General features: G+C 38.9%; 1 protein-coding gene across 3 annotated transcripts in view; it reads right to left on the minus strand.

Annotated features, from left to right (window-relative positions):
- VCAN (versican) overlaps positions 1 to 13,654 on the minus strand; it is a 109,331-nt gene that overhangs the window by 22,730 nt on the left and 72,947 nt on the right. For 2 of the 3 annotated variants that reach the window (XM_086479132.1, XM_086479130.1), the window contains 3 exons: positions 7,991 to 13,483; positions 5,788 to 5,901; positions 3,303 to 3,416 (listed from right to left, as the gene is read on the minus strand). In XM_086479132.1, the coding sequence (XP_086335258.1) occupies positions 3,303 to 3,416; positions 5,788 to 5,901; positions 7,991 to 13,483 (5,721 nt within the window). The remainder of the gene's footprint in view (positions 1 to 3,302; positions 3,417 to 5,787; positions 5,902 to 7,990; positions 13,484 to 13,654) is intronic. The other variant, XM_086479133.1, reaches the window with a different exon arrangement.

A 13,654-nucleotide genomic window follows, 5' to 3' on the forward strand; every position in this document is an offset into this window, starting at 1 on the left:
AAAGCCAAACCTTAAGTTTAAAGCAGAAACACCATTCCTTGAAAGCAGGTAGGCATCAGTTGGTATAGCAAAAGGAGAAAAAGAAAAGGAAACTCTAGCCAGTCAAGGAAGGAAGATGAAAATCTAAACAAGTGCTCATCCAGTTCTCATAAAGAATTCTTATTCTTGAAATTGAGGTTCAAATTGCAAGTCTCTACCATTTTTTTGTTTCCCATGCAACTATTCATGAAGTAAAGTACTCCTCACCACAAATAAAGATGTGTAGATAATGCAACAACAACCACAGACTCATACATCGCACTGGTCCCTGGGGATTATTCTCTACAGCTGGTTTCACCAGCCGTGTGTGAGACAGGGTATCAAACAACCCTCCTCTCCTCTTTCCCCAAACATGGAGCTTGCAAAGCAATGCTTCAGGCAGCAAAACTGTGAGGATCTGAGCTCTGGACTCATTTGTCTGGACACCAAGAGCTCTCATAACAGCTTTTCACAGGGGCATGACAATGGAAAGACTGATGGCTCCCCCAGGATAAGACTTGCATCAAGATCTGCTCTAGCCTGCAGTTACCCTTTGAAAAAGTGTTTTTGGGATATTTCTGCATTTTAAGATGTGATCTTCAAATGTCACCAAGTGGCTTGCAGAACATGCATCTGTACTTTGAAAAGAAACGTGGTGGGCAAAAGAGAGTATTCTCTAACAGAGCTACTCCACTCAATTTTAATCTAGTCTGAACCAGAAGTGATGCTGGCTAACTGTGCTACCAATCTAGTTTAAAAAGGAAACACCCTCAGCTGCTCTATTTGAACATCAGACTTTATCTATCTTCAGGAAGGAGTTCCTGGGCTCAGATTGTCTGCTGAACTGTTTCCACCTGGCAAGAAAAGCAGCTGTCAGAGCCAGTTACAGTTCACTGACTATCAGGGTTGATTTCCCTCACCCTAGGTTAGGCCACCCTGAAGGCCTCCCTATCTTCAACCACCTGCTGGAGCTCCCTGATGTGCAGCTGCACCGATCTCTGGTCACATCCTCTCCTAACGCTGACACGGGTGTAATACATCAGCCGAAGATCCCTTAGTCTAGAAAAGTCTCATAGGGGCATTTGGGTGAAACTCTGAGCTCTATGTTTCTTCTACACCCCATGTGTCATGGGGCCAGGACGTGGTGGAGTTGTCTACTACTTTGAGCTTCATTTCCAGAGGTAATGCATTCTTGCTGCTTCCATTCCCTTCCACGACATTTTGAATACTCAGTGCCGTGCCTAAGAAAGCCCATCAGCTTGACTTTTTTCTAAGCTTTCTAAAATGGATAGTATATATTGGAGAAAAAAAGTAGAGTAATGAAATATAATCTCAGTGCGCTCAACTCCACCTATCCTGTGGCACCAAGGTACACATTCTGTCGTTTTGGCTGGTCTTTAAATCTAGTGAGGTCAGGACTGGTGCCTTGAAATAAAGCCTGTTTGCCAGACAACCGTGTCTGAATTGCCAACACAGTATTATTTTGTCTGGTGGAGTGGAAATTTGGCACTAAATGCTTTTCCCAAGTCCCAAACCACTGCAGGACTTTAAGTGGAGGAAATTTAAATTCCAAAGCTGAGTGAGCAGGGCTCTGGTTCTGATTGACAAACTAGGAAATGTTCCCATTAACCACCTAAAATGCTCTCTCAGGTTGGTCATAAAAAACAGCTTAAAGCTACCATGGTACTCAGAGCCGCTTGCTACTATGGATTTGCTGGAACGAAGGGGAGGAGGAAAGGAGAGAGAACGTATTTTTCTTCTGTTGTGAAAACACTGTCAACTTATAATTTTGGAGAACAGATTCAGAAAGTCCTTTGAAATTGCAAGGTTAGCCAGGCTACTGAAAAAGTTAGTGAAAAGTGCTGTGCTAGAGCTGGTCAGCTTGGAGAGTTTTCAGCTCTAACAAAAAAAATCTCTATAGGCTGAGCTGAAAGAGTTTGCAAACTACCTTTCACTGAGGATGAGAAACAAACAAGAAAACACAAAATATTTATTAAACAAATCCAAAGGTCTAGTTCATTCATCTGTGACCAAAACCATTCAGCTGAAAAAAAAGAGAAAAGCATTTTCATAAGCTTTAGAAAGTACACTCTAAAACACCATTTCTTTTTTCCCATGGAAATGCCTTCATTAATTTTACTGACAGAACAGATTTTGCTACTCTATTCTAGTGACAGGACAAGGGTTAACAGTTCCAAACTGAAAGAGGGTATATTAGATTAGATGTAAGGAAGAAATTCGTCACTGTGAGGGTGGTGAGACACTGCAACAGGCTGCCCAGAGCAGCTGTGGCTGCCCCATCCCTGGCAGTGTTCAAGGCCAGGTTGGATGGGGCTTGGAGCAACCTGGTCTAGTGGAAGGTGTCCCTGCCCATAGCAAGGAGGTTGGAACTAGATGATCTTTAAGGCCAAACCATTCCCTGGTACCTCCTCCTACATGCACATATTGAGTAAGCATCTTGCATTGTAAATGTTTCTTGTAAATACAGTGGGATTTCTCGCAGGCAGTGTTCTAATAATTGCAGAGACTTGGATGCTTAATCTGATTTCAGTTGTCCAGTTTAGAAAGCCTTTTACAACTTCCTTTTAGTTGTGATCCTGTACCTACTTTTCCTAAAATGATCACAGAACAAATCAGTTTGAAAATTCTGGGATGAAGTTGCTGAGGCTGTGATCCCCAGGGGATGGATATATAATCTGTCATATTCAGTAGACTATTCTTGCTTTCCAGTGATGCTTGTTGGAAGTAATGGGTTCTGATATGGCTTTCACACTGTATATAATTTTTTAAGACAGAATCTCGGTCAGAGGGTAACACTGTTCCCAATTGTTGTCCCATAAGCACCATTATAGTAGTGAGCGAACCTCATTATGTGTCTTCCCAGTACTTTGCAAGCCAATATAAGCAGGCTGTGCTTGCCTTGGAGCCACCTGAAAACTGTACAGCTGTTGTTATTTTGACACAGAAACTGCCCAGTATATCAGTTTATATTCAGTACAGCAGTAACGTGACTTCCAGTCATGTTATCATGTGGATAGAGCTTGCTGTCATCCCTCTTCAAAAGATGGTGCAGATGTAACCTTAAACGAAGTCCTGAGCCACAAACCATGCTAGCCCAACACATTCAAAAATTATAGTCTCTCCTTATCACTGACGATTTCCCATAGATTTTGACAGTTTCTTCCCTCTTCTTGTTTTTAGGAGGCTTTGCCTAGTTATTCCAGAAGGGTGTTGAAACGTAAACAGATGACCTGGATCACCATAGATTAAGGAATACTCCTTACCTTGTTCACAGAGAGCACCTATATAGCTTGGCAGACAGAGGCAAGTAAAGGTATTGAGGCCATCTATGCATGTGGCTCCATTCCGGCATGGGTTAGACTGGCATTCATCGATATCTACAACATAAAGATAAAAGTGTTTTTATAATCCACCCGTGTCCTAGAAGGGAAATGTTCTTCAGCCTTAGTCATACTTATTACTAGCACTGGTTCAATCCAGAAGAATGAAGTAATGCAAAAGATCCAAGTGACCAGTTTATTTGCATGATAACTGATTTCACTATGCACAAACTTTTTTTCTCTTCATCCAGAAGCCAAGAAGCAGTTTCCTCAGGAAATGTGACATTACTGATCCACAATTTTCTATGCTGCACTATGACTCCTGAGTTAATTTCTAAAGTCTAGACCTTCAATTCCTCATTGTGAGAAATAAGCAATGCTGTGCAGTGTGTAGTATTTTCCTGCACTGGTGGAAAATTTGAGTTGTGTGACCATGGCACAAAAAATTCTCATCAAGTACTGCAGACCTCAAATATCTTCATGAATCTCAAATACTGGAAATCTTACCATGTACCATCAGGCAGACTGCTAATTTCAGTCTGCAAAGCAGCAAGCCCTGGCATTTTATTGGTTTGCATTTCTCATTTCTTCCTTGTGTAATCTTATCACCATAAAGACAAAGCATCATAAAGACAATCTCACTAAATAATTGATCGGGTAGTAACATTCATAGTCATGCACAGGTTTACTGCTGAGCCTATGGCTCTAGAGTAAACAAGTTAACATTTCTCTCCCCCACTCTTCTGGCTGATAAATTACCTTGTCTTCACCTTTTAAATTGGAGCACTAGTTAATTTAATATAATTACTTTGTGCATTTATTTGCATAGGTTCTAAGCTAACATGTCTCTTTATAAAGATCATATGGTGTTTTCTAACATGTGCTGTTCTTCCAAAACAGCCACAGCTTAAACATCAACGCAGATATTGCAAACATCTTAGTCCAAAGTGAACTGCTGACAGTGGCTGACTATTAAAATATAAGAGAGGAGATAAACCTATCTACAAACCAACAAACAGTTGTGCCATCCCAGGAATAATTGCTACATCATGTGAAAGGGCTTTTTTTAAACAATACTTTTATTTAAAAAAAACTACTTCTGTTCAAATATTGGGTCTTATTGTGTCAGTCATGTGGAAAGCTCTCAAGTCAACGTTTTATGCCTTGTATTCTGAATATCCCTGAATCACAAGTCAACATTTTACGCCTTATATCCAGAATATCCCTGATAAGTAAACCTCAGGGTTTATTTTCTTAAGCACCACAGATCACATTTCTCCATGGTGACTGGCCACGGAGTGTCCCACTCCAAGTCATTAATAAGCCACAAAGAAGTGGCCAGATAATTCTTTTATAATCTAAAGAAAAAAAGGAGAAAATAATTGTCTCTGACCTCTGGTTTGCAACCAGGGGTCGCCATATTCTTTCACAAAGAATAAAAAGGTTTAGGATGCAACATCTAAAACTTGGTATCTACCATCAACAACCAACTAGGGAACTAGCAATCTCCAACATGAGCTAGGAAAGCAGAGAAAAACACTAGCTAATTATTTCTTTATTCACATACTGTCTTGCAGAACACAAATAAAACCATAGTAATCCTGATAATTATGCTGCACTGATACCAAACTTTGGGTGGGTTTGTGTTTTTTTTTCTCCCAAGCTATGTATGATGAGTTGAAACCGTTTTAGCAACATTGCATGAGTGTTTTTCTTTTGAATTTGGCAGGCAACTGTATAACAGGCAAATCCGTAGTATTTATCAGGGAATGAAACTTAAGACTTTTCAAAAGCCTAAACCAGCTCTACACTAAACAGCCGAAATACTACTTTTATTGTACTTTGACTTGCTTGTTGGAAGGAAAAGCTGGTAATTCTGAACTGTACTGGTGAGTCTCTTGAAACCAGCAGTCATAGCAGGTAAACAGAAGTCACAGGCAGCTGAAAGAGGTCCTCAGCTATAAGAGTTAGCAAAATACTAATCTATAACAAAGATGTATATGATTATGATCATATTTATAATTTTCTTGAAAAAATATCAAGCTAGCATCCAGTGCTCAACTTCCCAGTCACATTTGGGATTAGTTTATTTTACTACCCTTTCAAATAATTACGCAAAACCTTTAAGGACTATTCCAAATATAATGTTTATTTGGTTTTATTTGATGGATTTAATGTTATGAATTCTATGTCAAGTAACTAATTTACAATTCTTTTATATCTGTGTGTGTACACATCTCTGCACTTCGTGAGGAGAAAGAAAAGGGGTAAGTGGACCTCCTTCATTTTATTGTTCTCTTCTTAAGTAAGGCCTCACTGTAGAATTTTTCAAAAGTCTATGTATTCTTCAAAACACACCACTTCTGCAGATCTCATGTATGAAAACTTTATACTTGACTTAATCAGTATCTAGTTGGCATCAGCTTACCTAATTCACACTGCTCACCGTTGAAACCTGGCAAACATGTACAGATGTAAAATGAACCACGTGGATAGCAGGTACCACCATTAAGGCAGGGATTGCTTTTGCATGGATCTTGGCCTGTTAAACAAGTAGAAAAAGAAAATTGAGTCTAGTTTCAAGGAACTGGTGTCTTTTTGATTTTTTGGAAGAAGAAATCTTCCTTCATTTCTGCTCTGATATTGCAGGCTTTACTGTTGTTACAGAAACTCTATTAACATAATAGATTACTGAAAATAAGATAGTTTTGTAAAACAGTAAATCTTATTTTCAGACATCACTATTTCAACTTTAACAACAAAATGGCATTTAATATGAACCAGTATAAATAATTTTCAGAATTACATTTTTTTGTAGCAATTTGTACTATACTTGGCAGTCATGATACTCTATTAAGGATTTAGTTTGCATGACATGACAATTATAGCTGAAAACAGTTAAATGTATGCAAAATGAATGGAAAATGCTTTTCTTTTTGAACAGGGTTAGTTTATGTAGAATGATTGGGTACACAGAACATACTGGCTGGCTGCTACTGTTTCACTTTGTTATATTTAATCAATCAATGCCCACAAGGTCGTATTTCTTTGAAAGGATGTTTTCATACAGAGATATTTCCCATCTTTCTTTCTTTAAAAATACATTTCAAGAATACAAAGAAAGGTACTGAACACATCATGAATAAACTAAACATTAAAATAAAAGCTTACCTGCTGTGAAATCCTCAGTCATTACTGGAGTTATCATTTAAATAGCTTTTCCTTGCAGACCTTTATGCCTTCTAGTGATGTTTATTTCAACTGAGTTTAGATACCTAGATATTTGCATTTGATTTAATGCCTAGGAAGAATCACTCATACAAACAACTGCACACTAGGTAACCATTTCTAAGTATAGTTTTAGAGCTAGAGGAAAATAATGAAGACAGTCCTTCTGGGATACAATAAGACCTGGCTTTGAAAATTTACAAAATGGGTGAAAGAGTTCTGTAATCTAAGTTAATTCAGAGACCTAAGAAACGTTTAGATTTTTAGTTACGTTTTTCCAAAACAATCTGACTATGGTTTATGAAATAAAAGTAGAGTAATATCTATTTTGCCCTTGCAAGCTAGACATTCAAAGAAGTCTTCCTGAAGTACCAAGTTCCCTACCTAGTCACTGGGAGGCAGAAGGTTCAGTTGAAAGCCTCCAGACAAAAAGCCCATCTATATAAGTTCGGATTGTAATTAAGTGGGCAGGATCTCCACAAAATAGAGTGCTTGTTTTAAGACTGTTTCACTGAAAGTCCCAAATGTAGAGCTATGTTAAGGACCTAATCATGTTTATTTTACGTTTACTGTCTGTTTGTCCTCCTACAGACTGCATATTTTCGCAGTAAACTTTTTCTAATTGACAGCTACCTGGATTATTTGAGGAAAAACAATAGAAAACCCTATAAAATTAAGCAAGTTCAGTTTTTTCCTCAGCTATATCTAGATAAAATATGGATTGAAGTGACCCTACCTGCACCATCTGTTTATTTGGTGAAATGGTGCCTAATAAGCATCACGTAAAACAAAATACTGTGACAAACGATGTCTAACAAAAAGATTTGCAATTTGTAAGAGACAAACACCCTATCACCCAGTTAAAGCTACAGACAGGCTAAAAATGTGAAGTCTCGCATTTGTCTTGTCTGGAAAGTTACCTTATATGTTAAGAGAAGTTAGTTTTTATAGAAAATTCTGATCCTAAATGCACACTAGATCTGCTTTTAAAGTCAACCACAAGCTGTTCTAAAACAGCCCTACCTATAAACCAATAGTATAAGCACTATCATCATGCCAACACAGAAAAGCTATCAGACAAAATTATCTGTTGGAAATTGGAAAACTAATAATTACAGCTGAATTATCTACCACAAACAATGTTACCTTCCTGTCTTTTAGAAATTGCTGGTCACCTCAAGTCTGATCCTGAGCTCCATGATGCAAACAGGATAAGTCACTGAGCTTGAGTTTTGATACCCCCATCATCCTTCATTTTGTAGGGTATTTCACAGCTCGAGGCTCACAAGTTCTGTTGTAATTTTGCACAGTGGTCTGGTTGTCACACCTCTTATCAGAGTTAATACACACATTTACAAGTATCACAACAAACATATACGACAGTGATCATATTTGGAAGTTACCTGGAATTTGCACTGCTGTGCCTTCAACTGAACCCACACTGGTGCCAATCTGGAAATCTGATCCATTAGTAACTTCCGGCAGGGAAAATGATGAAGTTATAAGTTCAATAGTATTTGGTTCCTCAGAGCTTATCATTGACTGCTCAGTTTGATACAGACTGTTTCCAGGGGCAGTGCTAGTTGTTGCAATGTTAGAAGAAATTGTTGTGATCTCCTCTTGATCAAAGAAAGCTGATAGTGTTTCTGTGCTTCTATCCAAAGGTTGTGAGGATGAAGCTAGCATTGTAACTGCTTCCTGGTCAGGTTTAAATACTTCAGTTTCAATACTATTGGGTGAATCTGAAACAGGTGTAGAAAAAAGCCATGGTATCTCTCCCTCAGTACTCCTGTCATCTTCTTGACGGGGGTTGTTCACTCTCTCTGAGGAAGCTTCAACTTTTATTGTGCTAACTTTCGGAATATCTGTGCTCGCTCTTTCTCCAAAATTCAGAAAAGCAGTAGGCAAGATATGTATTGATGGAGAATCTCCAGAAACAGTAGCTTCTTCCTCAATAGCCAAATCAGTTACAGAGGTTTCTGGCTCCTCTGTTCGGTCTGTTACAAGTCTATTAAAGTGAGGAGTACTTTCAGTAGTTGTGCTTTCTGAACTAGGCTTCAGAGAAAACTCCAGCAGAAAAGACTCTGTTCTGTCAAGAAGGTCTGTAGTGGGTGGTTTATATGTTGCTGCAATATCAGAACTAACCTCTTTGAAGGTTCCTTCTGATGAATGATCAGACTGATCTGAATCCTTTGATGATGATGTGCTTGGAATTATTACCTCAGGATAGTCAGATACTCCATTAACTAACTGAACAGTTACTGAGGATTTAGGAGTTTGAGGTACAGAATAAAAGCTCACTGAATCTGTTTCTTCATACTCTACTGATACTGATTTTGTGTTTGTGTATACTGTAGGATGCTTTTCTTCATTTTTGCTAGGTGAAACAGTTGTCAGTTGGGATGAATGCTGTGTGGTGACAATACTTACATCAAGCATGTCAGTTGTCAAACCCCTTTCTGTATCAATAGTTAAAACTGGTGTAAAAGAAGGAACCACAGGCTGCTTATCATCCAGTTCTTCTTGGCCCATTCCTGAAAAGCCAGAGACAGAGATCGTTTCACTTTGACCTGCTATTACTCCACTGTTTGCTGAAGTATTCAGCTTGTAGGTGTCTTCTGTTGTGCTAGTAACAACATATTTAGACTCATGAGGCACACGAGGGCTTGTCAGTGATGGCACTGTAGGAAGGAAAATGCCCAGTTCAGAGAGTTTGGTAGTGATGTGAGTTTCTGTTGCAAACTTCATGGCATTGCCTGAACCCAAATCTTTGTCATCTGATTTTGGTCCGCGCCCACCTGTTACTGATTCACTACTTGGCTGACTGGAAGTAGTCAAAGAAAGACTATCACCAGATCCTAATGTCTTCTCTTTGGTTATGGAAAATTTAGGTGTTGAATCATATTTCTCCCCTTCAGCTGTCATGTTATCATCACTGCCATATGTTGAGTGTATGACAGGATTTGGCAAGGTCTGCACACTTATTATATCTTCAGGCATTGATTTTGAGTGATCCATGTCTATAATAGTTGTTTCTTCCGACGGGATTTGAAGTCGTTCTTCAATTAGTGTAATATCACCATAAACAGAAACATTCAACACAACACCTCTTTTATCATCAATCATGGGAATAATTTTCTCATATATCCCAGTATCACTTGTTAGTTCTTCTGATGTAGCTGTCTTTGGTTGAACAGCAGCTGGACTTGCCATGATCTCTTTTTCTTCTGTAAAAAGGGATGGTACTCCTGTGACTACAGTCTGTGATCCATCTGTCAGTGCCTCTGTTGTCATAACTTCAGAATAAATTTCCCCAGGTACACTAGATGAAGCATTTACTTCTACTTTTGACCCAGCAGATATTGACAAATGAGTAAACATATCAGGAGAAGATGAATCCAAAACACCAACCCAGCCAGATCCTTCTCCAGAGCTTTCAGGTAACACTTTGCCTGGAATTTTTGTTGTTGATGTTACAAGTGATTCTTGTGTTTTAAGATTAGGAGTTCTACTCAGTATTACGGAAACAGGAGTTATGCCATCTTTACTCAGCAAATGTGAAGATTCCTTTTGAGAAACAGCTTTAGAAGTAGCTGTTGTCCTATCTCTTTCGTTTTCTCCTCTTGTATAGTTAATTTCCTTATTGTGAGGTTCCTGAATTGCAACAAAATAATGCATTGTCTCTTTAACCTCAGTAGAGCTGAAGCCCTTAGAACGCTCTCTTACTAAAGCTGGGGAACTGGTGGTCACTGAGCTGGGGAACTGGTCTTCTGTTTCTGACAGGAGCTCAGTTACAGCACTTGTAACTTCTTCATTAACTTCAGCGTTTGATTCAGTGCTTCCTCTTTCAAAGTCTTGTGTCTTGTCAGTTGAAAGTTTGGGTCCCATATTTGCAGGATAAGACGTTTCAGGACTTGAAGTACTCATGATTTCATTGATAGCCAATGGCACTACAGAAGGAATAACAACAAGGCTGTCTCCTGATCCTTGTCCTGAAAAGAATGGATCACCAATGAGCTCATCATCTGTTAGCTTTTCTTCTTTAGGTGTCAGGAATGATCTGGGAATACCTTTTGTAGGGAAAGTATTTTGTACCAAGTCCTCCTCTTGCTCTATAACTGTAACTGGAGAGCTTATGTAACTCCTTTCAGTCTTTACAGGCTCAGTTACATCATTAAATGGCAAAAGTATTTTTTTAACAGATCCAGTTTCTAGTTCCTTCTCTTCTGAATATGGATTGACAGTCAGAACATTTAAAAATGCCAGATGTTCATGGTTAGCCTGTGTAATTTTAAAGGATGGGTCTGTTGATTCTTCAGAAGATTCTGTAGCTTTTGGTGAAATTTCCCTTGTCCTTTCTTCCCCAGAATGTATATCTTCTACCAAAGGAATCTTCTTAGAAAAGGCTCTCACTGCCAGTTCATCAATTGTTTTGTCTTCCGTGCTTATGTCAGTTACAGTTCCCACTGAAGTTACTTCATGTTCAGTACTCAGGACTAGCTCAACAGGTTCAGTAGTGAAGGCATGATCCATAGATGATGTGCTGACAACTTTTTTGTTATACTTCTCTTGTGTTTCTGGTCTCCCAGTGGGTGAAACTGCTGTTTTTGCAAACGATTCAATGAACGTGTCTGCTTCTCCAGATCTCTGATCAATAAATGAGAAAGTACTTCCAAGTATTTCTTCAGTAGGTCCATTAGACATTAGTTTTGTGGTGCTGCTGTCCCCTTTGAATTCTTCTCCAGAACCATGCTCAATCAAGAGAATCTTGCCTAATGAGACAGTCGGAGAACTAATTTTTGCGTTTTTGCTTTCTGTAGATTCAGCTACTGCTTTTATACTGCCAGTACCATGTGTCACCATGATGTGAGGGCTGTTACTAACCACAGATTCTGGAGATGATGTGACCTCACCTGTTCCTAAATCTTCAGTTTTAACTCCTGATGCAACACGAGATAGTATTTCTTTTCTAGAACCAGGACTAGATTTTACTTCAGAAGAAGCTGTGTAAGTTGGTTCTGTTTCCTGGTTTTGTTCTCCTGGGCTTCCTGTACTGAACACATCCTGGAACATCTGACTTGTTACTCCAGACTCCTTTGTCAAGCCATCTGACCCAGTACTTGAAACTGATATTGTTGATTCATCTGTGCTTGCAGGCTCTTCATATTCTGTTGAATTCTTCAGTGAAGCACCATCTATGCTGTAAATTTTTCCTTCATGCTTTTCTGTTTGTGTTTCAGTGACAGGCCTTAATGGAACTGAAGTCAAAGTAGCAGACTCAATGATAACATCTATGTCTCCAGAACCTGGATCAATAAATGGGGAGTCAGTACTTACCACTTTTCTTGTGGGACCCCCTGAAAATATGTCTGCTGGTTCTTCTGCTGATCCTTCATTTATAAAAAGCTTCTTTTCTTTCAAGAGAGGAACAGTAGTGACCCTTTTGATTTCAGAACTTATGGTACCTGTTACCAGTACTGTTCTTCTGAGCAGGGTAGGCTCTTGACTTACAGTTCTGACTTCACTAGTAGTGCTCCCAAGTTCATTCAACTCCACATTTCTCTCTGCAACAGTAGCTGAATTTTCATGACCTGAATAAACAGTGGTCTGTGTTTCTTTTTCATCTTCAATATTCTTTTCAGTTACAAGAGAGCTGGCAACTACTTTTTCCGTAATAAACTCAGATGCAGAAATGGTGGCAACAGTTACTTCAGAACTTCGATCAAAAGCAGAAAAAAGAGTGCTTATTCCTCTGGGCAAAGCAGAGGTGATTCCTGAAACAGTTGCAGAAGTTTCTGTTGGCAATACTGTGCCAGAGCCCAAAGAAGTATCTTGCATTGAAAGGGTTTCTGTCACTGCTGTTTCTGTTGTTATGACTGAAGTTATAGTGATGTCCTCTTCTACATCTCCAGAGCCTTCTAGAACTATGAAAGTCATCTCAGGCTTTGCTGTATGACTACTTGTTTCCAGAAGGTTTTCAACAGGGGAATTTACGTTAAGTTTAATAGTTGTTCTATAATTATCTTCTTGAGTAGGTGTTGGCTCTTCCGGAATAAAGTCTTTCACACTTATGCCTACTGAAGCAGGATTAAAAACTGCATCCGGAGAAGCAGTTACAGCAGAACTTTCTGCAGTAAATGCATCAGGAGCAGAAGTTATACCAGAATTTTTTTCATCATCCTTTCTTGACATTGTCACAATTTCTGAGAAGATAGAACTGGATAAATCAGACTCAGTGGAGCCATCTCCAGAAGTTTCACTAATAATCAAAAGTGAGTTTTTTGTATCTTTAGTAGAGCTCTCCTCGGTTCCATGCCATGTTATGGTATCTTTATTATTTTGCAGAGACTGCTCATATGAAGAAGTAACAGCTATTGATTTCTCTGTTGTGGCAACTTCTGACTCGCCACTATAAACAGGTTCTAACATTGCAACATCTGCTGTTGGTTGTGTAACTTCAAATGCCCCTATTACTTCTCCAGCTTTGTTTGGTTGCATAGTGCCAGAGGCTTCAGTTTCAGATATTATAAATGTATTTGTTTCATTGATTTGAGAAAAGGTTACATTTTTGGAGTGTGCAACGCTTTCTATTTGGTCACTTCTCGCTTCCTCAGCTTTTGTGCTCTTAGGTGCACTCGTAACTTGTTGCTTTCCATTGATGAACTGCAAAGCTGGAGGAGTTGTAACATCAGTAGTATTTTCACAGTCTTCCTCTTCTTCAAAGTCTATAAAGTTTGGAAAGAAAGGATCCAATATTATATATTCAGACGAATCCTGCACAGAGTCTGAAGTACAGGGTTCAGTCTGAGCTGATTCTGCATCAATGTGGGGTTCATCTATTGCATGTGGAAGCATGTGGCGACTGAACAGATCCAAAAATTCATTCACCGGGTGATCTGCAAAAAAAAGAGAGCTTTTCATAATCCCTAAGTGACAGCAACAGTGGTGCATTACAATAGACATATGAAGTAGAAGCAATCCATCGGAGGAAAAAAAAAAAAAATTCAAAATAAAACATAGCAAATACATTGTGTTCTTCTATTGACACAAAGTTAAGTGCTGCCACA

The sequence above is a fragment of the Leptosomus discolor genome, chromosome Z (genome assembly GCF_034619465.1).
Source record: "Leptosomus discolor isolate bLepDis1 chromosome Z, bLepDis1.hap2, whole genome shotgun sequence".
In the NCBI taxonomy this organism is placed as follows: Eukaryota; Metazoa; Chordata; class Aves; order Leptosomiformes; family Leptosomidae; genus Leptosomus; species Leptosomus discolor.